Raw genomic sequence first — 25623 nt, forward strand, 5'->3', positions numbered from 1 at the left:
CATCCCCGCCACCCGAGCCGCCTGCCCACAGAGACCACCCAGCGGAGTGCGCGGGCTCTCGGAGCTGGTGCTTGCCTTATCCTTCCCAGACCAAGTGACCGATTAGAAGAGGGAGCCCCTGAGGTCTTTATCGGAAGGATGTAGAGGACGGTGTCTGAGCTTCGCCGCAGGCCGCCGTGGAGGTTGGGTGGCTGGAGTCAAACTGTACCTGGGTCGCTAGCCTGTGGATTATTTTTCTTCCCCCGGAAAGTGACCCTGAGCAAACTGTCTCAGCTCTCCGGGCTCCGCTGCCTCCTCTGTAAAGTAGGGGAGCCTTCCAGTTCTTCCTACAATCGGATAGACTGGGTAGAGCCCTACCGTGACCTCCCGCGGCAAAGCTGGCAAGCTTAACCCATGGCCCTCGGGAAAGAATCTTCCTGAAAAGCAGGGCAACGATTCTGTTTTGTTTTAACCGCTCCTGGGGAGCTGGTCCTAGCTGCCCATTGCTCTTACCCCAGAACGGCAGTTCTCCCTCCGCCTTGGGTCACACATGTCCTTGGCGATACCTTCTCAGACAAAGCAGAGAGGGCCACACGTGCCAAAGCCCACAGGCGGCCACCATGAGGCTCTGCATTGCCTCTGGAGGTCGCCCCAAATAGGACTCTTCGGGGATCACCGTGGCCTCTGATTGAGGAAAGTGTGGCTCCCTGGGAGTCACTGCCAGATTCTCCGTACAGGCTGGGTACGTATGTGCCTTGTGTATAATATACACGCAGTACATGAATGCTAATACGTCTGTACCATACGAATAGAATACAGCAACATTTCTATAGAAATATGTATATGTCTGCTATAATATACTTCCACACACTTTGCATGCCTGAATTCTGCATTTCTTGTGGCAAATACATTGTGGAAAATACATTGTTTTAGCAAATGGACAGCCTGTGTGACCTTGGGCAAATGACTTGATTTCCCTGGCCTCAGCTTCTTCATCTGTAAAATCAAAGGAGGTGGACTAGAAGTCCCTTTCAGCTCTAGATTTCTATTATGATCTAGATTTTTAGAACCCGTGAAGCTAAAGGTGGCCACATCTCTTGTGCCCTGATGGAAGACCTCAAAGCTGGAGCTGTGGAAGGTTAAATGATTTACAGGTCACTTAGCCAATACGGGGATCTGAACCTAATTTCTCTTACTGGGGCTCCTAGGTGGTGCAGTGGACAGAGCTTGAAATTAAAAAGACCTGAGTTCAAATCCAACTCAGATATTACTTCTGAAACCCTAGCTTAGGTAAGTCATTTAATTCTATTTATCTCAGTTTCCTCATCTATAAAATGAGATGGAGAAGGAAAGGGCAAAACCACTCCTATATCTTTGCCAAGAAAACTCCAGATTTGGTCACATGGGACATGACTAAATAACAATTCTCTTACTGATTCTGGGGCTAACACTCTATCTATCCACTGAGCCACAATTCCTTCTTCCCACTCTCCTTTATTAGAGGTGAGCCTGGGCTTTGTGTGAATAGCTGCACCATGGAGCCCAATCCCTGACAAGAAAGCTGGAAAGGTTTGGGAGGGGAAAGCATGATGGGCTGTGCATCTGTTGTCTCAAAGTCAGCCAACTAACGGTGGAGAAGTTTTCCCCAAATTGAGTACAAGCTATTTTAATTTATTTTTCATTTTTGATTACTGCAGCTCTATAAGGCAAAGGTATTCTGAGCTGCTATTTAAACTGTGCCAGGTGAAGAAGGACCTATGAGGACAAAAGGCATGATCCTTCTTGAAAACTCGAAAATATGTAATAATTGATGACTCACTCAGTAAGCATTAATTAAGCCCCTGCTGCATGTCCAGAACTGTGCTACTCTGGAGTTTACAAGGGTAGGTGTGAAACAGTCTCTCCCCTCAAGGATTTTCTATTACAGTGGAGCCTTCCTCTCATCCAAGTGCATGCTAAATCTCACTGATGTATTTAGAAGGCAGAAGGTTGTTAGACTCATCCTGCTCAACTGTTGTCTTCAACCTCCTGCATATCCTTCACCCTGGTGGATACTTACAAAGTACTTCGAGTTATAGATCAAGGTCCTGATCACTCCTAGCATTTCTAGAATCAAATACAATCTCTTCGGTTTGGCATCACAGCCTGGCTTTAGTCCATTTCCTGTCTCCCAAGCCTAAAATGCATTCATTTCTCACCTCTGCCTCAGCATTTCTGGCTTCCTTCAAAACTTAGCCCAGATGCCACCATCTACATCAGGTTTCCTACTACAATCCTCCCAACATCTTTTGTTTGTATTTTGTATTTAATTTAACGTGTTCTTAATAATGATTCTTAACAGTGTGATAAGTAGGATAGGGACTCTCATTTTGTCTGTTCTCCCCGGGAAAGAAGTAGAAGCTTAAGAAATCTTTATTGGTTGATTGATATTAACCTGTAGAAAGTAATGGATTCAGATTTGTGAATGTGGAAAAGGCTATAAATAGATGGTTAAAATGATAATAGCTAGTATTTATATAGCTGAATCACTTTACAAATATTACCTCACTTTGTCCTCAAAACAACCCTGAGAATTGGTGCAATTATTAACCCCATTTTACAAATGAGAAAATGGAGGGAGAAGGAAGTGAAAAGATTTGCCCAGGGTCCCACACCTAGTAAATGGCTAATGCTGTATTTGAATTCAGGTCTTCCTGACTCCAGGGCCAATGCTCTGTTCATGTTGTACATGGCTACCCTGTATAATAGAGGAAAATCTATTGCTTTCACTTCATAAATATACTTCTGCCTCCAGGATCAGTGAACTTATCAGTATAGGAATTTTCTTCAGAGAGATCCTCAACTCCTCTCAGACTTAAGTAGTTAAAAAACAACAACAACAACCTTTAACTTCCATCTTCAAATCAATACTGTGTATTGGTTCCAAGGCAGAATAGTAAGGGTGAGGCAATGGGGATTAAGTGACTTGCTCAAGGTTACATATCTAGAAAGTATATGAATCCTGATTTGAACCCAGGATGTCCTGTTTTGGCTTTCAGTCCACTGAGCCATGTAACTGCCCCCTAGTTCATGATTTTTGAGAATGACTCTAGCCACCAAAAAAAAAAAAAAGGATCATCCATCAATCACTAAGTCCTTATTGGCATCTTCAAAACCTGGTAAGAGGGCTTGCCACTGATAGTAATTTGAAGGTATAGCCTTCAGGAGACCAGAGATCCCTGAATCTGCTGCTATTCTGAGAGAGTACTTGAGTAAAGGAAAGATAACATGGGGAGAAAGTAAAAGAAAGAGCTGTGCAATCCAAGAGTCTGGAGACTTGGGTAAGAAGAGAGAGACTCTAACTATAATTTACTAAAGACGTGTGTGTGACATCATTAATATAGGGAAGTTCCAGATGAGGAAATTCCCCCTACCAAATCAGGGTAGTATGTTCTCTGAAACTTACTAAAAGGGTAAGTGACTTGACTAGAGTCACATAGACAATGCGTCAGAAGAAGGACCTAAACCCAGGTCTTCCTGACTCTTCCTAGTTATTATTACATTTATTTAATGCATAGTCCAGACCTGCCCCATCTCCTCCAGTAAGACTGTAAGCTCTTTGAGGGAAATAACTATGTATTATATATAATATATTTTATATATTCACATATCATTATAAATAGAATACATAATAAATGTGTGTATTTACATATAATATACACTACATCCCCAGGATGGGGAACAGTGCCTTAAACATAGTAAAGAGGTTTTTTCACTCCTTTTTTTCCATGGTAGTGGAGGAGAAACTGAAACTGTGATATCCTATATATGGGGATCTCTTCCTGTAAACACTTCCTCCATAGATACAGACTGGCAGCTGTCCTTATCTTAAGGTTTTTTATGGAGTGCCAGAGGACACTGAGAACTTCAATGATTTTACCATGTTTTCAAAAGTGGGTCACCTATCTGCTCTTTCCATAATGCTTCATTTCCTCTCAAATACTTTATGAATTATTATTGTTATTTTAGTTTCTATCCATTTATTACCAAAAATAAAAATTGTAAAATCCACCAACATTCCATGTATCAGAGAAGGAAGTTGTAGCCAAAGGATAACAGCACTCAGCCCTCCTTTTAGAAAAAAGCAAGACAAAGGTCATTTTATCTGGCAACGAAATACAAAACAGAATTCAGAATGGAATTCAGAAGGAGCCTTGAGCTTCAAAACCTGAGTCTTCAGACCAGGACCTTAATTCTTGTCTTGGCATTAAAAAGAAAGACATATTTAAGAATGGGTAGCAACCTGAATAGAAGTTAGAATAGCTCTTATGAAAGGCACAGTGTTTCACTGGCAAACCAAAAACTAGATTTGGAATTCTAAGCACTGCCTCCCAGGCAAGGGGTGTGAGTGTGTGTGTGTGAGAGAGAGAGACAAACAGACAGACAGACAGAGAAGTTACATACAAATGAGAGCTATAGAGACAGTTGGATGAAGAGAACTTAGGGATCCATTTGAAAAAGCAGCCTATGAACCCCTTATAAAATTACAAAGAAATATAGATAGATAGATAGATAATAGACAGATAGAGATATGGCTAGATAGATTGGTAGATATAGATAGGCAGATAGACGGAGGGACGGACAGACAGAAAGATAGACAGATACATGGATGAATGGATAGACAGAGAGACAGAGACAGAGAGAGAGAGAGAGAGAGAGAGAGAGAGAGAGAGAGAGAGAGAGAGAGAGAGAGATGGATAGATGGATGGATGGATCCCAGATTAAGGACTTCTGATTCATTGGGATATAGAGAAAGACACAAATTAGGAGGCAACCTATTTCACAGAACCTTAGGCTTTAGGATGGCCTGGGTTTAATTCCTGCCTCTGACATGCTGTGCAGCTCTGGACAAGACACTTAAACTCTCTGTTCCCCTAATTAAAACTCTAAATTATAGACGAGGTGCTGGCTCGCACCCAAGGAGGCCATTTCCTCCCCGGCAGTGGTCTATACGTTTGAAACCCCGGGCCCTGAGTGAGACACAGAAATAATAGAAACGGATGCGTGGCTAAGCGGCAGAGACCGAAGAATTCGTTTCTGCATTCTGTCTTTACCTGGACTGGCAGGACAGTTAGTGAGAGAGACGGTCTTCTCGCACCGGACTAGGCATTTCTTCCCGGGGTGCTCCTGGGCTTTCCCCGGAGTGTTCTAATAGATATTATTTATTCTTTTCTTGGGCTGCAAAGCAGGTAACTTATAGCGCCCAAACGGAGGGGCCTGGACAGGCTATACTCGGGCTAACATCGGGTGCGGAGTAGTCGGGGGCTCCCCTCTCCCCTCCAGAGCAAGTGGATCCAAGAGGAAATATCCAAGTGTCAACTGAAAAGATAAACAGGAAACAATTAAATCCCATCATTTCGGCGGCTCCAGGCGTAGTCGAGCCTTAGTGCGAAGTGTGCCACCCCCAAACCGCTCCTCCACAGCGGCTAAGAGCCCTCAAATTCCGGCTGAAATTCCTGGGAAGGTCGGCTTGGAGGAGCGGAGGGATACTCCGATTTGGTCCTTGCACTCCCCACCAGTTGGTAATCCTCCCAACAAGTCACAGCTAATAGGAAAAGGTGCAAAAAGGTAAGAAGTCTCCGCGGGCCAGAGTGCTCACAACCGCAAAGTGAAAAATTCTGGTGGAGAGGGAGGGGTCTCAGGCCCCCTTTGTCTTCCAACAAATAAAAATTCTGGGAGAGGGACCGGTCAACCCCGAGCTGGAAGGGAAAAAAATCCCTCCCGTAGCTCTTTGCGGTAAATCTCGATGCCATCCTAGGTGGGATTTCCACGGAAGTGTGAGTTTTCCAACATTTATTAAAGCCTTTACTATAAGCCTGGTACCGTGCCAAGCTGGTCCCTGCCCCACCGCAGCCCCCAAACTTAGATCATGATGGAGGAGACACCACGGAAAAAACCATACTCCCAAAATATGCAGAGCAGAGAGAGAGGGTCATCTCCGAGAGAAGGCGCGGAGGACGGGAAAGGCGTCTCGCGGGATTTGCGATGAGTCTTAAAAGAAACCGGGAAAGCCAGGAGACAGGTGAAGAGGGAGAACGTCTGTGCTTGGGGTCCGCCAGAGAAGACGTAGGTTTGGTAGGTGAATTCTGTGGAAGGAACAGAGAGAAAAAGACAGCAGTTGGAGAGGGGAGAGGAGGCAAAGTATACGCGGGGAAACCTTTTGTTAGAATTCCTTTTTGAATTTGCAGTAATAATTATCCCTGGACATCTGGGGTCTGTTTCCCAGCGTTTCATAACATATATAAAATGTGTACTCTATATACAATGAGTCCATCAATCAACAAACATTTGTTAAGCCTCTGCCGTGTGCCAGGCACTGTGCTAAGTCCTGGGGATACACAGAAAGGCAAAAACATCCCTGCCCACAAGGAGCTTACACTCTAGTAGGAGAAACAATGTGCAAAGAACTAAGTTCCAGGGAGATAAAGACAGTGTAAATGAGAGTTAATCTCTGGGGGAAGACCCTGAACTTGGAGTCAACAGACCTGAGTTCAAATTCAAACTCTATGCTGTCACCAAACTTCCCAGACCCCAGTTTCCCCTTTTGTAAAATAAGGGAGCTGGACCAGAAGACCTCTTGGGTACCTCTCAGCTTTATAGAAGAGGTACAGGACCAATCTTGACCAGAAAGAGTCATCAAGAAGGTTTGGAGTTGGGGCAGCTAGGTGGCTCAATGAATAGGGAGCCAGACCTAGAGACAGGAGGGCCTGGGTTCAAATCTGATCATAGATACTTCCTAGTCCTGTGACCTTTAACTTAAGTCACTTACTTAACCCCAATTGCCTAGCCCTTTACCACTCTTCTGCCTTAGAACTGATACTTAGTTTTGATTCTAAGACAGAAGACAAAGGGTTTTTTATTATTATTTTTTTTAAGACATGGAATCTTGTAGGAAGAGACCTGAACTAGAACTCAGGGGACCAATGATCTAGCCTTGTCTGTGCCATTAACTAGGATCAATCATACACTCATAAATTCAGAGCTGGAAGGACCTTTGACTGATGACCTCATTTTTTCAAAGTGAGGGGTGGATTAGATTTGTTTTCTTAATAAATTTATTTTATTAATATTATTTACATTTAATTTTAAATGTTATATTAGAAATACATTATTATGTAATATTATAATATTTTGTGTAATAATAAAATGCTGTATTATACACTATTACTTTATTTATCATATAGCATATAAATATTATTAAAATATAAATAAGAATTACTTATATTTACTTTTTTAATCTATCAGTGCTTATTTTTACATGAATCTCACCTCCCAATGACAGCTAAGTCTCAACATGAAAACAGTACTTGGCCTATAGTCAGGAAGATGGGAAATCAAATCCAGCTCTTCAGATACTTCCTAGCTGTTGACTCTGAGCAAGTCACTTAACCTCTTTTTGCCTCAGTTTCCTCAACTGTAAAATGGGGATCATAAGAGCACCTAGCTTTGCAAAGGCTTACTTAGCACAGTGCCTGTCACATAATAGGCACTTAATAAATGTTTATTGATTGTTTGTCATCAAAATCAAGTGAGATAATATTTGTAAAACACAACACTGTTCAGTAGACACTACACATATGCTCAATCCCTCCATGATTATTCCCCAATGACTCCTCAAACTGTCACCCCAGTAGAGATAAATTATGAAAATATAGTTAATCAAAATACCCAGACTGGGTGTGCTTTATTCCACCCTTCAGCACCTCTGATAAGAGGTTGAGCATGCTTCAACAGCATTAGTCATCTGAAGTCAGTGATCAGTGATCAGGCCAGTCTTCTGATGTCATTTTCCTTTATGTTATTATAGTCACTATGCAAATTGTACCTCTAATTCTCCTTGTCTTCAATGCAAATCTTCCCAAGTTTCTCTTAATGTTTCATATTCATCATTTGTTTTCTTAACATTTTATGTTCCCCAATTCCATATAAAAACAATTTTTAAAATTTGTTTTTTTATAAATGAGTCCCAAATTCTCTATCCTTCTTTCTACACTTCCCCATCCCCAAGATGGTAAGCAGTCTGATATAGATTTTACACGTACAATCATGTAAAATGTTTTAGTCATTTTGTGGAAAACATCTCAAAAGGGAAAAAAGGGGAGGAGGAGGAAGGAGAAGGAAAAAAAAAGGAGGAGGAGAAGGAGAAAGAAAAGGAGGAGAAGAATGAGAACAAGAAGAAGAAATATATGTTTTCATCTGCATTCAGACTCTGGAGGCAGATGATGTTTTTCATCATGAGTTTGTGGGATTGTCTTGGATCAGTAAATTGCTCATCATTTCTTATGGCACAATCATTTTCCATTATGTTCAGATACCACAATTTGCTCATTCATTCATTCCCCAATCACTGGGCGCCCACTTTGTATCCAATTCTTTGTCATCATAAAAGTTGCTACAAAATTTTTTGTTTATAAGAGGTCTTTCTTTTGTTTTTAAATTTTAATTTGTTGTTGTTGTTCAGTCATTTCACCTATGATCAACTCTTTATGATCCCATTTGGAGTTTTCTTGGCAAAGATACTGGCATGGTTTGCCATTTCCTTTTCCAGCTCATTTTCTAGATAAGAAAACTGAAGCAAGCAGGTTAAGTGACTTGCTGAAGATCACAAAGCTATCAAGTGTCTGAGGCTGGATTTGAACTCAGGAAATTGAGTCTTCCTGACTCCAGGCCTGGCACTCTACCCACTATGCCACTTAATTGCTCTTATTTTTTTTTCAGTTAGCAATTTTCTCTTTCTCCTACCTCCCCACCCCCCCACACACACATCCATTGGGTTAAAACAAAAACAAGACAACACAAAACAAAACAAAAAACAAGGGGGCAGCTGGATGACTCAGTGGATTGAGAGTCAGGTCCAGAGATGGAAGCTCCTAGGTTCAAATATGGCCTCATACACTTCCTAGCTGTGTGACCCTGGGCAAGTCACTTAACTCCCATTGACTAGCCCTTACTGCTCTTCTTCCTTAGAACCAATCCCAAGTATTGATTCTAAGATGGAAGGTAAGGGTTTTAAATTTTTAAATTTAATTTAAAAAATAAAATAAAAAACAAAATCCTTGTGACATATATACAGTCAAGCAAAGCAAATTCTCAAATTCACAATGCCCAAAATTCATTCATTCTGCATCTTGAGTCTATTTGCCTCTCTATTTATAAAGAGATATGTTATGTGCTTCATCATTAGTCCTATGAGGGAATTTTCCAGTGAAGTGGTTTCCCAAGACTCCCAGCTCTGATATTTTAAGGAATCTTTTAAAATGTGGAATTAGTCATCTAATGAATTATCTATCCTAGCTTTCTGTAATCTGAAAATTCAATAAGCATGCTCTCAATGTTGTCACCCAAGTAATTCATAAATGTATGGAACAGGACAGGGCTGAGGAAAGAGTTCAGGGCATGCCTCTTGGGACCATTCCCTCTTGGTATCATCCTCTTCCCTTCCTCCATCCACTGGTTGGCAAATGATTCAATAATGAACTCTTTAGGCATAGAGTAGCTCACTTGCCACCTTCTCCCTCTTTGACTGTGATCTTCTTGAGGGTAGGAAGTGTATAATTTTTCAGCTCTGAATTCCCAGGGCCTAGCAGTCTTGTATATAGTTGAGAATTCACAATACCCATTTAATCTAATTGAATTGAGAGGCTTTCTGTCATAGTAAAAGAGTGTGTGCTTTAGAATCAAAAGATCTGGATTCAAATTCTAACTATGAGACTTACTACCTATGTGACCTTAGATGAGTTCACATAACCTTCCTAGGTCTCAGTTTCTTCATCTGTAAAATGAAGGGGTTGAAGGAGGCCTGGAAGGTCTCTGAAAGCATTTCCAACTTTAGATCTCTGATTTGAATTGAATTAAAATAGGGTGCTCAACCAAATAAGAATCCACCTACATTGTACTATCACCACACCCACTCAAATCCATTTTGTTCAAAAGGACCCTGGAAGAGAGATTCTGAGCAAATGACTGGAAAGAACACACTGGAAAGAGTCCTTGGGGGTCAAAATATATGGGTTAGAGTCCCATCTACACCCCTTCTAAGATGTGTGACCTTTGGCAAGTCACCTAAGTTCTCTGAGCCTTAGTTTTTTCATCTGTAAAATGAAGGCAATTCAGAATCATAACATTTTGAGAAAGAGGAGACCTTAATGGTACTTCTATGACTTCCCATTTGCTTTAGAAAACTGGGATACTCTATATAAATGTTGGTTTATGATTGTTAAATGCCTTACTTAATTACAGATATACTGTGCTTACCAGTCAAGGCACTGTAATGGGGAAAAAATGAGCTTAGATTTAAAGCAAGAAGGGAGGGAGCTTAGAGACATTTTAGCCCATTTTAGTTTACAGATGAGGAACTGAGGTCCATAGAAGTTATGACACCCAAAATCATCTAGATATTTAGGTGTCAGATCAAGATTCAAACCCAGGTCTTTAGACTCTAAAATCTATTGTTTTCCCCCACTATCTATGTTATCTATGTTATTTATTTATTATAATATTATTTATGTTACAAATGTTATTCTGTTGACTAAACAAATTGTGGTATATGATGGTGATGGAATACTATTGTGCTGTAAGGAGTGATGGACTGGAGAATTTCAGAGAGAGCTGGAAAGACCTATGGGAACTGATGCAGAGTGAAAAAAGCAGAACCAAGAGATCATTACACATAGTAACTGCAATATTGTGAAACAATCTAATGTGAAAGACTTTGCTACTAACACCAATCCAATGATCTAGGACAATTTTGAGGCACTTATGACAAAGAGAAAGAACTGTGGAAGTAGAAATGCTGATGAAAACATATGATTTATCATGTGTTTATTTGGGTGTATGTTTGGGGTTTGGGGTATATAAGATTATTCACTTACAAAAATGAGTATGGAAATATGTTTTGTATGATGATACATGTATAACCCAGATTGAATTGCTTGTCAGCCCTGAGAGGGAAGAAGGAAGGGAGATAATATGGATCATATGACTTTAGAAAACTTATGTGGAAATTTGTTATTAAAAGTAAAAATTTAGAGTCTTAGATAGCCAAAAAATAAAAAAAGAATTAGGAAGCCCTTACCTAGATCTGCCATACTATGAGAAATTCCAGCCATGCTGCCCACTTCCCTTCTGTCTCATTCTGTAGTGTGTCCTACCTTTAAACTAGCTACCTTGCCCCCATGCTTCCATACCCAGCTTTCTAGATACCCTCTATCTAGACTTCCCCATTAGAATACAATCTTCTTGAAAGTAAGATGTTTTATTTTCTTGTTTTTAAATCCCAGCATTTAGCAAAGTACTTGGCATAAAAAATTACTGCTTAATAAACCTTTAACTATATAGCTATCTATCCATATATCTAAAAAAATGTTATTCTGGAATGACTTGGGTTTTTATTGTTTGTTTTGTTTATTGTTGTTGCTGCTGTTGCTTGGCAAAATCAAGGTGCTGATTCTTATCCTTGGTTGCCTTCCATCAAACAAAGTATTGGAATTGGAGGAAAAGAGGCTCCATTAGACAATGCTAGGGAATATGTGCCTGGCAATCCATCTATAAATCTGTCCCTTTTGTTTAGAATGGGTAAGCAGCTTTTCATCTGGATGACTAACACCATTCCTTCCTAACATTATGGAGATAGAGCCAGTCATCACATAGAAATCTGGACTCAGACAGAAACTTAAGGCTTTTCTGATGAGAGTAATAACCCAGGGTGGAGTGATGAGAGCTTTGTCCCAAGGTGTCAGCTTTAATGGGTGTAAAATTGAGAAGGCTTGCCATCTCCAGCACTCCTCTGGCTGGAAACAACAGCACTTAGCACCTTTTTTGCAGCATTCTCAAACTGAATGCCCCCCATCCCTTAACTGGGGATAGTTTGTGGTACCACAATTAGGAGCCAAAGTCCTGCTTCTAACTCTGTATTTAGTCGATCCTCCCTACTCAACTAGAACTGTTCTTCAGCATCCTAGGATATAAGACCATATGTTTAGAGCTAGAAGGCATCTTTGAGGTCATTTAGTCCAACTCCTTCATTTTAGGGGTTAGAAAACTGCTAGAGGCAGTTAGGTGGCTCAGTAGATAGAGAACCAGACCTAGAGACAGGAGATCCTGGGTTCAAATATGGCCTCAGCTACTTCCTAGCTGGGTGACTTTGGGCAAGTCACTTAACCCCATTTGCCTGGCTCTTACCACTCTTCTGCCTTGAAATTAACAGTTAGTATTGGTTCTAAGATTGAAGGTAAGGGTTTTTTCATTGAAATTTAAACATTTTAAAGCTAATAAAAATACTAGGCTAAGGTCAAACAAGTAGCAAAAGGCACCTCTCACAAAGTGGTCATTCATCCTCTGATGGTATACTTTGTAAGAACCCTTCTTCCAGATGTTTGGCCCAATTAATAATCATGTTGAGAATTCCCCCTGGGTTTCTCCTTGACTTCTGTGTCAAGTTCCCTTCCCCCAGGTCCTAGACATCCCATCTTAGATTCCTATCTATGAAATCAAATGGTCTCCAAACATACCTGGCAGCTAATTAACTTGCTTTCCTTCATTCTTCATGCAGATGCCAAGGGGACCATCCGGGAAATTGTCCTCCCCAAGGGTCTCGACCTGGATCGACCAAAGAGGACCAGGACATCCTTCACAGCTGAGCAACTGTACCGTTTGGAGATGGAGTTCCAGAGATGTCAGTACGTGGTGGGAAGAGAACGGACTGAGCTGGCCCGGCAACTGAATCTCTCAGAGACCCAGGTAAGAGGGTCCTCAAGGAGGAATCTTCTTCTCCAGCCTCCTTTGGTCCCATTTCCCAATATTCTGAAAATATATTCTGCCTGATTCTTCTGGAAGCTCCTAGTCTAATGAGGAAGTCTCGGATGTCTAAATGAGCAAGAGTCCTGTGGACAACTGTTGTTCCCAATGAGTGATCATCCTTCCTTTGCTTGAAGCCATCCAGTAACAGGGAACCTACTACCTCAGAAACAGCCCATTGAACTTTTAGACAGCTTCAATTATTAGGAAGTTTTCCTTACAGTGAACCTAAATCTCCCCTCTATAACTTCCATTGCTCCTTGTTCTGACCACTGGGGTCAAGCAGAATAAGTCTACTCCCCCTTCCACATGATTTCCAGAATTCCCTCACCCAATGCTCTATTGCACAGTCACTGATTCCTTCATTTTCCTTGTTAATCTCTTTGGCATGTTCTCCAACTTATCCATGGTATTCCCAAAAATTGGAGAATTGGCCCTCCCCAGAGCCAAATACAGGTCTCCAGATATGGTTTCCCTCAGGGATGAAGTTGGCAGTTTTTGTCCTTAGAGAGCCCCAAATTGGAAAAAAGACCTTAACATTCAGAGCCACGAGTAGAGTTGGGTGTTCAGAGCTTTATCTTGGGATGCCAAAAATAGAGTATTTCAGAGCTAAAAGACATTAAGAGTCCTTGAGGAGAGTGGACTCAGGCCTCTGTTTGACTCTTAATTCAGTGCACTTCCCACTGTCTTCTCCAGGAGACAAATCACAAGAAGTCAATACTACAGATCCTGTAGAGAGGAAGGAAAAAGTAAGGAGGAGAAGAAAAAGAAATGGAAGGGAAAGAGAAAGAGGAAAGAGAGCAGGAAGGGACAAGGGAGAGAGAGATCAGATGGGGGGAGAGAGAGTCAAGAAGAAGCCACAGAAAGGGAGGGGGAGCCTGAGTTGGGAAGGGGGTGATTCAGACTGATTGGGAAGCTTTTTTCCTCCTTCATCATGGCTGTCACTGATCAAGCTTGAGAACTGACAGTTTATCATTGCTGATTGCTCCCATAGAGCCTAAAATAATCTAGGCAGATGCACCTGGATTCATGAGTTTCCATTCATCTCAGTCTGCCTGGCCCAACTTTCACAGCTCAGAAACCATTCCTATACTCTGGGTGTCAAAAGAAGCCAGAAATGGGACAGCGGAATTTCCCAAGGGCCAAGGTCCTCAAATACAGACCCTCGGGAATAGTTAGTGCAGGGGAGCTACGTTAGCATTGGAATCCTTCTCAGAATTCCCCCTTTCTCCATTCTGCCTGCACTATGTTGTTGAAATTGACTTCTAGAAAGAGGCAGATATCACCAATTCTCCAAATTGCAAAGGATCCTTTGAGGTGATGCTTTTTAGAGGGAAGAGAATGAGGCCAAGAGAAAGGAACCCATTTACCCAATGTCAGCAGTGCAGACTCCTGACTCCTGGTTTCATTCTTCCCCAAAGTTTGCCCCTCACAATGACTGAAGCACTAAGTCCAATGACCTCCCTTCCATCCTTATCCCCTTGCCCTTCAGTTGTCAAAGTTAGATCAAATCCTCCCCTCCTCCAGGGAACTTTCTCTGATCATGCTGGCCCATCTTGATTCTAGCCTTTCTCTGAACTCCTGCAGAAAACTTCACACATAATTATTCCTGGACTTGGAGTTCAAATCCTGCCTCAGATATTTGCTGGTTGTAAGACCCTGGGCAAGTCACTTAACCTCCTTTCATCTAGGTTTACACAACTGTAAATGAGGATAATAATACCATCTACCTCCTAGCATTGCTGTGAAGATCAAACAAAAATGTGTCTGTGAGTGTATGTATATAATATGCATGTATGTATTCATATACATATATATAAAGCATTCTCCAAACCTTAAAGTACTATTTAAATTACTATCACCATCGTTGTCATTATTATTCCACACTGTCATGTTCTGTCCTGTTTGCTCCATGTCTTTGTGTCCTGAGAAGGCTGGAGACCATCTTTTTCTCCAATCTCCCCCAAGAGCAAAGGACAGGGCACAGAAGATCCTGAACCGATCTTCACAGACAATGATTTATCATCACAATCATTAGTAGAATTTATATGTGCTAAACACAGTGCCTAGTATGTGTTTGTTGACTGATAATATAATAATATTAATATGTTGAAATGATTAAATTCAGCACTATCTCTCTCATTTCTAGTTCTAGTCTTTGCTCATATGGGGCCAGGGCAGACATGAAATTGCTCTCACTTCATTCATTCCTTTGTATCCCCCCCCCCACCTCACATCATTTCCCTCTGCTTATGATGTCTAGCAATGAGCTACCTCAGCTGTGCAGGTCATACCGGTTGCTTCTAGTACATTTCTCATACCATATGAAAATAGATAATCTTGGGGCAGCTAGTAGCACAGTGGATAGAGTGCCAGGCCTGGAGATGGGAGATGGGAAATCCTGGGTTCAGATTTGTCCACAGACATTTCCTAGCTGTGTGATCCTGGGCAAGTCATTTCACCCGGATTGCCTAGCCCATGCTGCTCTTCTTCTTTAGAATTAACACAGACAGAGGGATGGGGGGGGGAAGAAAAAAAATATTCTTTTTCCATAAATTATCCTTTGGATATCAGACTGGGGGGAAATGTTGCCTATGTAAGAGGTAGTTGATTTTTTTAACTTGTTTTTGTGCAAAGATACTTTGTTTTCCCAATTTTTTAACTTGTTTTTGTGCAAAGATACTTTGTTTTCCCAATTTTTTAACTTGTTTTTGTGCAAAGATACTTTGTTTCCCCAATTACATGTAATGATGGTTTTCAATATATGTTTTCCAAAATTATAAGATCTAAACTGTCTCCCTTCAGCCCTTCCCTCCACCCTCTCAGAGATGGTAAGCAATTTGATCGGACCTTACATGTATTATTATGAAAAACATACTCCCATTTTGGTCATCATTGTAAGAGCACACTCATACAAAACCAGAACCCCCAAATAAAACTGTAAATACACTGATGTGACAGATAGTAAGCAAGCTTTGGTCTGCATCTGACTCCAACAGTTCTTTCTTTGGAAGTGAATCATCAATCCTTCAGAATTTTCCCAGATCGTTCCACTGCTGAGAGTAGCTAAGTTGTTCAATATTTCAATGTACAATATTGCTGTTGCTGGTTCTGCTTACTTTGCTCTGCATCAGTTCATGTAGATCTTTCCAGCTTTTTCTGAAATTATCCTGTTCATCATTTCTTATACCACAAAAAATTTCCATCCACAATTTGTTCAACCTTTCGAAGATACTTGTGCTTTCAACAATTGGTTTCAGCTCTGCCTTTTCTACCTTGAGTAAAAACAGAAAAGAAAGGGTCAATAAAACAGAGATGATGATGATGTATTACTGCGTCAGTAAGGTGTTTAACTGAAGACATGCAGCCATAGCCTGTGACTCTTTCATGAAGTTAGAACAAGTTCTTTGATTAAATTGGATGGAGAGCTTGGGATTGGCTTCATGAAAATTGACCATTCTCTAAAGACCTTTAAAAGGGCTTTGCCTGCCAGTCCTGTGGTCAGTTCCATTTAGTCAAGGTTTTGAGTGGCTTTGTGGAAAGTGACCCCTACCCTGGTGGGATATGGCATCTGGAGAAATTTTGCATTTCTTTTTTTTTTAACCCTTACCTTCTGTCTTGAAGTCAATACTGTGTATTGGCTCCAAGGCAGAAGAGTGGTAAGGGCTAGGCAATGGGGGTCAAGTGACTTGCCCAGGGTCACACAGCTGGGAAGTGTCTGAAGCCAGATTTGAACCTAGGACCTCCCATCTCTAGGCCTGGCTCTCAATCCACTGAGCTACCCAGCTGCCCCAAATTTTGTATTTCTCATGTAATTCTGAATGTGGTGCTGGTGAAGGCTCTGGTGGTATCCTTCACTTGAGCCAGCATGGAAAATTAAGAAGGTGCTGACCACATTCCCAAGATGCTTCCCTCCTTCTTTGCCTCCTTCTGGAGGGCACAAAAGGCTGCTGTTGCCTCCCAGATACTTGTTTACCTGCCAGGCTTTCCTCCCAGCCTCAGAAGCATACCTCTCCCTAGCTATCCTTTCAGAAGCTTAGATACCTCAGGGCATCCATCTCAAGGTGCAATTCCTCAATTATATCCCTTATAAGCCCTAGAATGCATATATTTCTAATTATTACTGGATTCCATAACTAGCTCCTCTCTGGAGATAATACCCACTTCTGGCAGCTCTCTTCTTGGCAAAAACATCCCCATGGACTGGAACAGAGTCTTTTCTTCTGCCAGTGATGTCCCATTTCTTTCCACCTTCACAATAAAATTCCAGACCATCTTTACTTTTCTTTTAAAAACAAATTTATTCTTTTAAACTCTTACCTTTGATCTTAGAATCAATTTCATGTATTGGTTCCAAGGTAGAAGAGTAGTAAGGGCTAGGCAATGGGGCACAAGTGACTTGCCCAGGGTCACACAGCTGGGAAATGTTTGAGGTCAAATTTGAACCCAGTACTTCCCATCTCTAGGTCTTGCTCTCAATCCACTGAGCCACCCAGCTGCCCCCTGAAATATCTTTTAATTTTATGTCATCTTCATTTCCTCTATTCTCTCTTCTTCAGAATCCAGCTTGGTTATTATAATTGCAGTTCTATAAGAGCTTAACCATAATGTTATCTTTTATTAGAAATACATTTAATTTTGTTCAATTAACAAGCATCTCCACAGTTATCTCCACTCTTCTTCTTTCTAGGTTTCAGTATCCTCCTCTGTATAATGAAGGGGATAGATCAGATTATCTCCCAGATCCCTTTTAGCTGCACATTTTATGTTTGATGTCTTATGTCACAGTTGATAGCCAGTGCGACGAGATTTTATTCTCTATGATCAAAAGACCAATAGCATTCTTCATCCCCATTCTTGGGTCAACCTTAAAAGCTCAGAGTTCAAAAGAGACCCAAGAGGCCATCTAGTCCAATGCCCAACTGAAACCTGGAGAGCTGAGGTAATGTGCCCATCTTCAGTCACATCACCCAGGAAGCAAATCTCGTAAGGAGGATTTGAAACGAAAGTCCTCTGGCTCCAGATCCAATGCTCCGGCCACTGAACTCTGGCTTTCTGTGTGCCCATCATGCACCCCACACCTACATGTGAACCACTACAAAGCCACCACAGGTTGGAAGCATTCTGTGGGTCAATATCCAGAGCTCCCAAGCCATTAGCAGTCTGTCTACTGCTACCCGGGCACCCAGAAAGCACACGTTACCTCAAAGTAAATGGCATTTAATCAAACAGCAGAGGAAAAAAGGGGAAAGAAATGTCTTTACAGCCCTCTTCCCACCCAGGCACACGGAAGGACCCACAAGTTTACCATGTCACTTATCTATGCTCCTGTGAGTTATTGTTGTTGTTGTTTAGTTGTACCTAACTCTTCATGACCTAATTTGGGGTTTTCTTGGCAAAGACACTGTAGTGGTTTGCCATTTCCTTCCCCAGTTCATTTTACAGATAAAGAAACTGAGGCAAACAGGGCTAAATGATTTGCCCATGATCACATAGCTAGTAAATGTCTATGGCCAGACTGGAACTCCTGAGATGAGTTTTCCTGACTCCAAGCCCAGCACTTTACCCACTTTACCACCTAGCTGCCCACAGCCATAAGTTACCATGTCACTCAACGGGGAAAGGGACACTTGCAGAGAACACATACAGCTAGAAAAATGGAAAAAGAAAAAGAAAGCATTTATTAAGTACCTACTGTGTACCAGGCACTGTGCTCCTTGCTCTACAGACATTGTCTCTTTGAGGCTCACAACCTTATAAAAGCAGAAGGTGCTATGATTCCCATTTTACATTTGAAGAAACTGAGGCAGACAGAAGTGAAGTAACTTAGGCAGAGTCACATAGCCAGAAAGTGTCTGATGCCCATTTGAAAGTCCAGGGCTGGTGCTCTATCCATTGCATCACCTAGCTAGCACATACACTGGGAATACCGGGAGTAAGGAATTCCTGGGACAGTGAACATGTGGAATGAGAACACGTATGGAAAGGACCAATGTGTTCAGGAACATCTAGGAAGGGGTGGTGACACACTTGGGAAATGGCTGCGTTTAGAGCAACTCGTGCACCACAAGGCGGTAGGAATGGAGCATCTACGCCGCTATCAGCTAAAACCCGCTGGTCTTTGACTGCTCCATGCCCTATTTAGCTAGTTCAGCATTTCCTCCCTATGGAGAGAGGAATAACCTGCTTTTTAACATGAGAAATATTTAGATGCTTTGGGGTATAGACCTCAGCCAGCTAGCTGGTTGAGAAAACCCTTGGTTTGGCTTAGGTTTTACTATCCTTTGAATGTGAAAGGTAGTGAATACAACAGAGAGGGGGAAAATAGGTTAGAAATGAGAAAAATGTCACACTAACTGCCTGTATGACCTTAGATGAGTCACTTAACTTTTGTGAGTCTCAGTTACCTGATGTGTAAAATGTGGGACTTACTCTGATAACCTCTGAAGTTCTTTTATCTGTTACTGTTTAAACTATCAGTAACAGTCTAAACTCTTATCCCAGTTTTATCCTTTTAATTGCTTTATTGTCCCCGAGTCAGAAATCATCCTGGGGACTCCCCTCAACAAAACTAAGAAGGAGCTCAGTAGAGCTGAGGGAAAGGACATTTTTTCCATCTCCTGTAATGTCCTGGTTGCCGTACAAATTAATTCCTGTAGAAAGATGCAGTGGAACCAGAGCCCTTCATTCCATTTCCCATCAGCAGTCAAAATAACTGGACTCCCTGCACGTGTCATTATTTCTTCCCCAGGTTTCTGAGTGGGGCTCGCATCACACCATCACTGTCAGAGCCCCCATTGGTGCATCACCTTGAGATTTATGAATAATGATTCACTTTCCCAAGATAGGATTTCAAGGGATACAACAGCCCCCAAATGTAACCACAGAACAAGCCTAACCGACCTGAATTCAAATCTATTCTCAGATACGTCTTCCTACATGTCAGTTTCCTTAACTGTAAAATGGAAGTGATAGTAGCACGCACCCTGATTGGCTGTTTAAAGAATTAAAAAATAATAATATTTGTAAACTTCTTTGCAAAACATAAGAGTAATGCAATCAAAGTTATCCCCATTTTACACATGAAGAAGCTGAGATGAGGAGAAATGAAGGGTCTGGTGTTGTGAGGACTCTAAACTCAGTCTCTGAACCAACTTTTTAAAAATGTATTTTTTTACATTCCAAAAAACAAATATCAACAGAAGCGAACATTTCCACATGCAAAGAACACCAAAACATGAGATTACATGTGAACCCTCAAATCTCTACTACATTCACTTGGTTTTTTTCAAAAGAATATACTAAATTTAACACTTAAGGATAAACACTGACCTCCATGTTTGTGTTCTTTTCTGAATTCCCTTCTGCTTACTTACATCCATCTATTTTGTTTTGTTTTATTTGTTTGTTACCTTTTGTCCTACAATCAATACTGTGTATTGAATTCAAGGCAGAAGAGTGGTAAGGGCTAGGCAATGGGAGTTAAGTGACTTGCCCAGGGTCATACAATTGGGAAGTATCTGAGGCCAGATTTCAATCTAGGACTTCCTGTCTCTAGACCTAGTTCTCAATCCACTGAGCCACCCAGCTACCCCCTATTTGTTTATTTTTAATATTTTATTCATGTTCTTTTCTTTGTTTTCCTTTGTATTTTTTCACATCAGTATTACTATTCACATCCCCTACCCCCAGCATCTTTTCTCTCCTCCCTAAATATAAAAGCTTTGCCTGGCAAAAAATAAATAAAAGCATATTTGTGTATGTATATATATATATGTGTGTATGTGTGTGTGTGCCTATACACACACACACACACACACATATACATATTTATGTGTGTTGTTGAGAAAAAAACAAATCCACACATTGGCCAATGTAAAAATTAAATTTATATCTCAACTAATAAAAATGTTATATTTTGTGAGATTATTAAATGACCATTAGAAATCAAGGAATAAAGAAGATACAAAATAAAAACCAGGTGCCCATGGCTGGTTAACCATTTTTAAAATCCCCACTCACCACCATCACTGCTGATTGCTGTATCATGCCCCAAAAGAGAGGATGTGGAAGGAGTTACCACCAGCTAAATACCAATAAGTGGAGATGCAGGAGAGATTATAGGGGATTTGGGGAAATACTAAGAATTTCTGGGGAATGAAGTCAAAGGTTCAAAATCTCTGTTTATACACCAAGTATCAAAAGGTGTATCCTTTGCACCTACCATCAACCAAGGCTGTTCATTGCATAGATTAGAGTACTTAAGTCTTTCAGAGTCAAAGTCTCCAACATTTATGTTGATATGGTATTAATTGCTTTCCTGATTCTGCTCATTACACTGTGTCAATTCATATAAGTCTTCCCAAGTTTCTCTGAAATCATCTCCTTTGTCATTAAAAAAAAAAAAAAGTAGTACAGTATTATTTCACTGAAGGAGCTAGGTGGCGCCATGGATAGGGTGCTGGACCCAGAATCAGAAACACCTTAGTTCAAATCCACCCTCAGACACTCACCAGCCATGTGACCCTGGACAAGTCACTTCTCCCTTTTGCCTCAGTTTCATCATCTGTAAAATGAATTGGAGAAGGAAATGGCAAACCACTCCAGTATCTTTGCCTAGAAAACTCCCAAGTGGGATTACAAAGAGTCAGACATAAGTGAACAACAAAAAATAGCATCAAAAATACTCCATTCCATTTATATTCCATCATTTGTTCAGCTATTTCCCACTTGACAGGTATCCCCTTTGTTTTTCAGTTCTTTGCTACAACTGAAAGGACTATTAGAAATATTTGGGGAAGGGGGCAGCTGGGTAGCTCAGTGGATGGAAAGTCAGGCCCAGAGATGGGAGGTCCTGGGTTCAAATATGTCCTCAGACACTTCTCAGCTGTGTGACCCTGGGCAAGTCACTTCTCTTTTCTGAGACTCAGTTTCCTCCTCTGGGAAGTGAGGAGGTTGAGCTAGTTGGCTCTGCCAGCCTTATGATAAAAAGGATCCTATATCATGGCTGTTTGATTTCCTTCTAACTCTCGGACTCTGGGTCCTAAACACCTCTCCTGTGCTTTTAGCCCTGTGTTAGGCTGTGCCCTAAAGGAGAAAAAGAAAAGAGGGAAGACCTGGTCCTACCCTTTGGAAGTTTCAATGATAATGGTTGGGAGCAGGGTGGACGAGGTGGTAAGAGTGACAGAGATGATAATGAGGATGATGGTAATTGTAATAAAGAGGGTGGAACTGGGCTCTGGATTCCTCATCCCAGACCAAGAACTCTAGGCTATTCACCTACATCTTCGTAGGGGGCTCAATGCCAGGTGCCTTTCTAGAGAACAGCCAGCAGAGGGAGCGTCTAGCAACCATGGTGTCCTGTTCAGAACCATACAAGTCTTTGATTTTTCTGAAGGAACCTCAGAGAGGGATGGGTTCGTCTTGGCCAAAGGATCACAGACATAGAGCTTAGTTGAGGAGACCTCCGGATGCTCACTCCTAAAAAAAGATTATTGGTTACATGAGGTTTAATAGATTCTATCTCTTCTCCCCTCTTTTCCCTTCTTTATCCCCAACTCTTGCTTTCTCCTCCACCTTTTAATTCTTACTGTTCTCTCCACCACCTTTCTTTCCCTTTTACCATTCCATATCTCCCCATCTTCTCTCTGGCTTGGCCATAACCATTGCTCCTCTTCATTACCCTTATTTCTGGCTTTGTTTCTCCCACGCTCTCTTCCTCTCGTTTGTCTCCTCCCTGTTTTCTGCTGTTCCTGACCCCCAACTTCTCTCTTCCCCTCTACCTTACCAAGGTCAAGGTCTGGTTCCAGAACCGTCGTACAAAGCAGAAGAAGGACCAGAGTCGGGACTCAGAGAAGCACTCGTCAACTTCCACCTCTGAGGCCTTTGCCACATCCAACATCTTACGACTTTTGGAGCAGGGACGTCTTCTCTCAGTCCCTGGGGCCTCTAGCCTCCTAGCCCTGACCTCCACACCACCAGGCCTGACCACCAGCAATGGGGCCACCCCCCTGGGGCTCCCCCGGAACTCCTCTTCAAACCTCACTGGGACCAGCCCAACTGAGAGCCCTCCCAAAGCAGGAGCCACCTTTGGCCTAATTGGTCCCCAAATGGCCTCAACCTCTACTTCTCCTCGACTCCCACCCCCACCACCTCCTCTATGTTTCACCACAACCCCACTCCTGGACTTGCCCAGTGGATATGAATTGGGTACCTCAGCCTTTGAACCCTACAGTCGGCTGGAGAGGAAAAACAGTGGCCCCGGCAGCAAGAAGGCTAATACAACTTAACCACCTCCTTAGCCCACACTGACACTCCTTCCCTATCACATGTCCATTTATCCCCCCAACCCCACCCCATTACCCCAGCCAGGGAGTGAGAAGAAAAAGTCTCCACTCTCTGTTAGTCTCTCTCCCAGCTGAAAAAACTCATCAACCAAATGTCTGGGCAGTTTGTGTGTGTGTGTATGTGTGTGCTCACTCCAGTGAGTGTGCAAGTGTGTGTCTCTCACAGAAATAAAAGGAAAGGCACAAGAATGAAGGAGATAAAAATCAAGCAACCCTTTGCTCTGCTCTTTCCCCCAGACCTCCAATCTCCAGGACTTCCCTCCTCATTCTCCAAGTCCTTTCCAGACCCATTTAGAAGGAGCTGAACTGAATGAGAGTCAGGAGGCCTGGGAGGAATGGGAGGGGAGAGCCAGAATGCAGGTCTTCCTCTGGATGATGGAGTTTGGTTTCTGTCCATTTGGGGCTCTTCTTAACACACAGAGGACAAGCTGACCTCCCCTACAGAGGAGGTGGTCGCTAATACAAGGCAATACGAGGGAAGGTTGCTCCTTACCAAAAATATCTCCTTCATCCAGATACCACTCTGCCTGAATTTCCATCATTAACACATAATGATCTTGGGTTCATCATTGTTCTTATTCTGTTAAAACTGGCAAATACCTAGGGAGATAGGATGGGGAGAAAGTATTCCATCCCTAAGTTAGTGTGGGTGAAAAGATTCTAGAAATGGGTTCAGAAAGAGGAAGATGGAGATAGCAAGGACACAATTTGCTGACTTGAAATTTTTCCCAATGGATCCCGTGTTTGGGGAAATGGGCCAATGGTGGGGGCCCCTTTCCTGAAACTACCTCTTAACTGGCCCAAGTCAGGATCCTAACAAAATGGACAATAAGACATTCCTCACTTTTATGCCCACACTCTAAGCAGGAGGTTAGGCTTGGCATAGTGTTCCAGGGATGCGAGTAGAGAAATGAATGGGGCATGGGAATGGTGAGGGGTGGGGGAAGATTGCTTTGCAATGTTTTATGTTACAAAGAAGGATCTAAGAACCAACAGGAAAAATGCAGATGGTATAACCAGAAATAATGGCTGAAGTTCCTCCATGGTAGACCATGGATCTAGATCCTGGAAGATGGATCTCAATTTAAGGAAAAGGGAAAAATATTCAAGATAATCCTTGCCATCATTCCCTGCCTCTCAGAGTGTACCATCAATGATGAAAGAGATTGTGAGTTACTCTGCTAAGGGGAGTCACAGAAATCCCTGGGGTGAAAATATTTCGTCCTTACTCATCTCCATCCCCTCCATCATTGATATCATCCTCACTGACACTGTCTTCCCAACAATCAGTTATCATCACCATTTCCAACACCAATGGCAGTCAGTATCCACACTAATATCCTCTCCACCCTCATCACAATCATGAAATGTAATCATCCTGACCATAATCAGTCATTACCATCAGGATCACCAACATCACCATTATCATTGCTATGAACTTCATCACTGTTACCTTTATTGCTGGCATTATCGTTGTCTACAGGAAATTAAGGGGATTATCAAAGTAGCAAAGAGGGTCTTTAGTCAGGGTGGAGGATCTGCAGTTCAGGGTCACCATGCCATGTAGGTGCCCCTCTGAGGGGGAAAAAGAGGGTTTAAATAAACTTTAACCAGGAAGAGCGGCCAGAGAGATCAACAACTGAGAAGAATGACTAACATTTGATGAGATCAAAGGCTCTCGATGATTAAAGGCTCATAAATCAAAGGCTCTGGGTTTCCAGAGATATCTTGAGACCTGCTCCAACCACAAGGTTAGTAAAGTCCAGGTAACTCCTTCTGGTAATTCCATTTAACATCACCACTATTCCAGGAACACTACCAATATCACCACTGTCATTACCACTATCCTCACCATCCAGATATCACCGTGAGCATCAATTGTCACCACTGCCATGGCCATCCTGACCATAATCAGTTATTATTACCTCCTCCTCCTCATTATTACCACTACTAACATCATTATTATTTTAATCATATTTTTCCCGATTGCAAACAGAAATAACTTTTAACATTCATCTGGAATTTTACAACCCAAATTCTAGCCATCCCTCCTCTCCTCTGCCTCCCCAAGGAGGCCAGTAATATGCTCTGTTATCCAGAATTATCACTATTATAAACTGCTATCGTCACTGCCCCGTACATACACAACTCTTTGAAGACAAACTTAGGGGGGAAAAGAAGGCAGAAAACTCCAGGTCTAAGCCCGGAATACAGACCCAGCCATGAGAGGATTCCCATCCCGTAGAGGAGGTTTTACTGGATTTTTAGAGATTTAAAGTAGAGAGATAAACAGTGCCTAAAAACAGGAAGATAAGAAGATAATCTCAACCCCAGAGTATCCAGCCTTCTCAGGGAGTGGTTCACAGCCCCTATCCTTGGGACTCTTCCTTCTTTCCCCCAAAGTAGCCCCTGGGAACTACCAGGGCTTCGTTAAGAATTTATGTGATCTTAGAAAAGTCACTTC

The 25623-nt window shown here is 41.9% G+C and overlaps 1 protein-coding gene across 1 annotated transcript in view; it reads left to right on the forward strand.

The window, feature by feature from the left end:
• The window catches only part of VAX2 (ventral anterior homeobox 2), a 35408-nt gene extending 12045 nt beyond the window's left edge, over positions 1–23363 (forward strand). The window contains exons 2-3 of the mRNA XM_007477454.3: positions 12569–12756; positions 22605–23363. Of these exons, the coding sequence (XP_007477516.3) occupies positions 12569–12756; positions 22605–23102 (686 nt within the window). The 3' untranslated portion in view covers positions 23103–23363. The remainder of the gene's footprint in view (positions 1–12568; positions 12757–22604) is intronic.
• The last annotated feature ends 2260 nt before the right edge of the window (positions 23364–25623 follow it).

The sequence above is a fragment of the Monodelphis domestica genome, chromosome 1, assembly GCF_027887165.1.
Source record: "Monodelphis domestica isolate mMonDom1 chromosome 1, mMonDom1.pri, whole genome shotgun sequence".
Lineage (NCBI taxonomy): Eukaryota > Metazoa > Chordata > Mammalia > Didelphimorphia > Didelphidae > Monodelphis > Monodelphis domestica.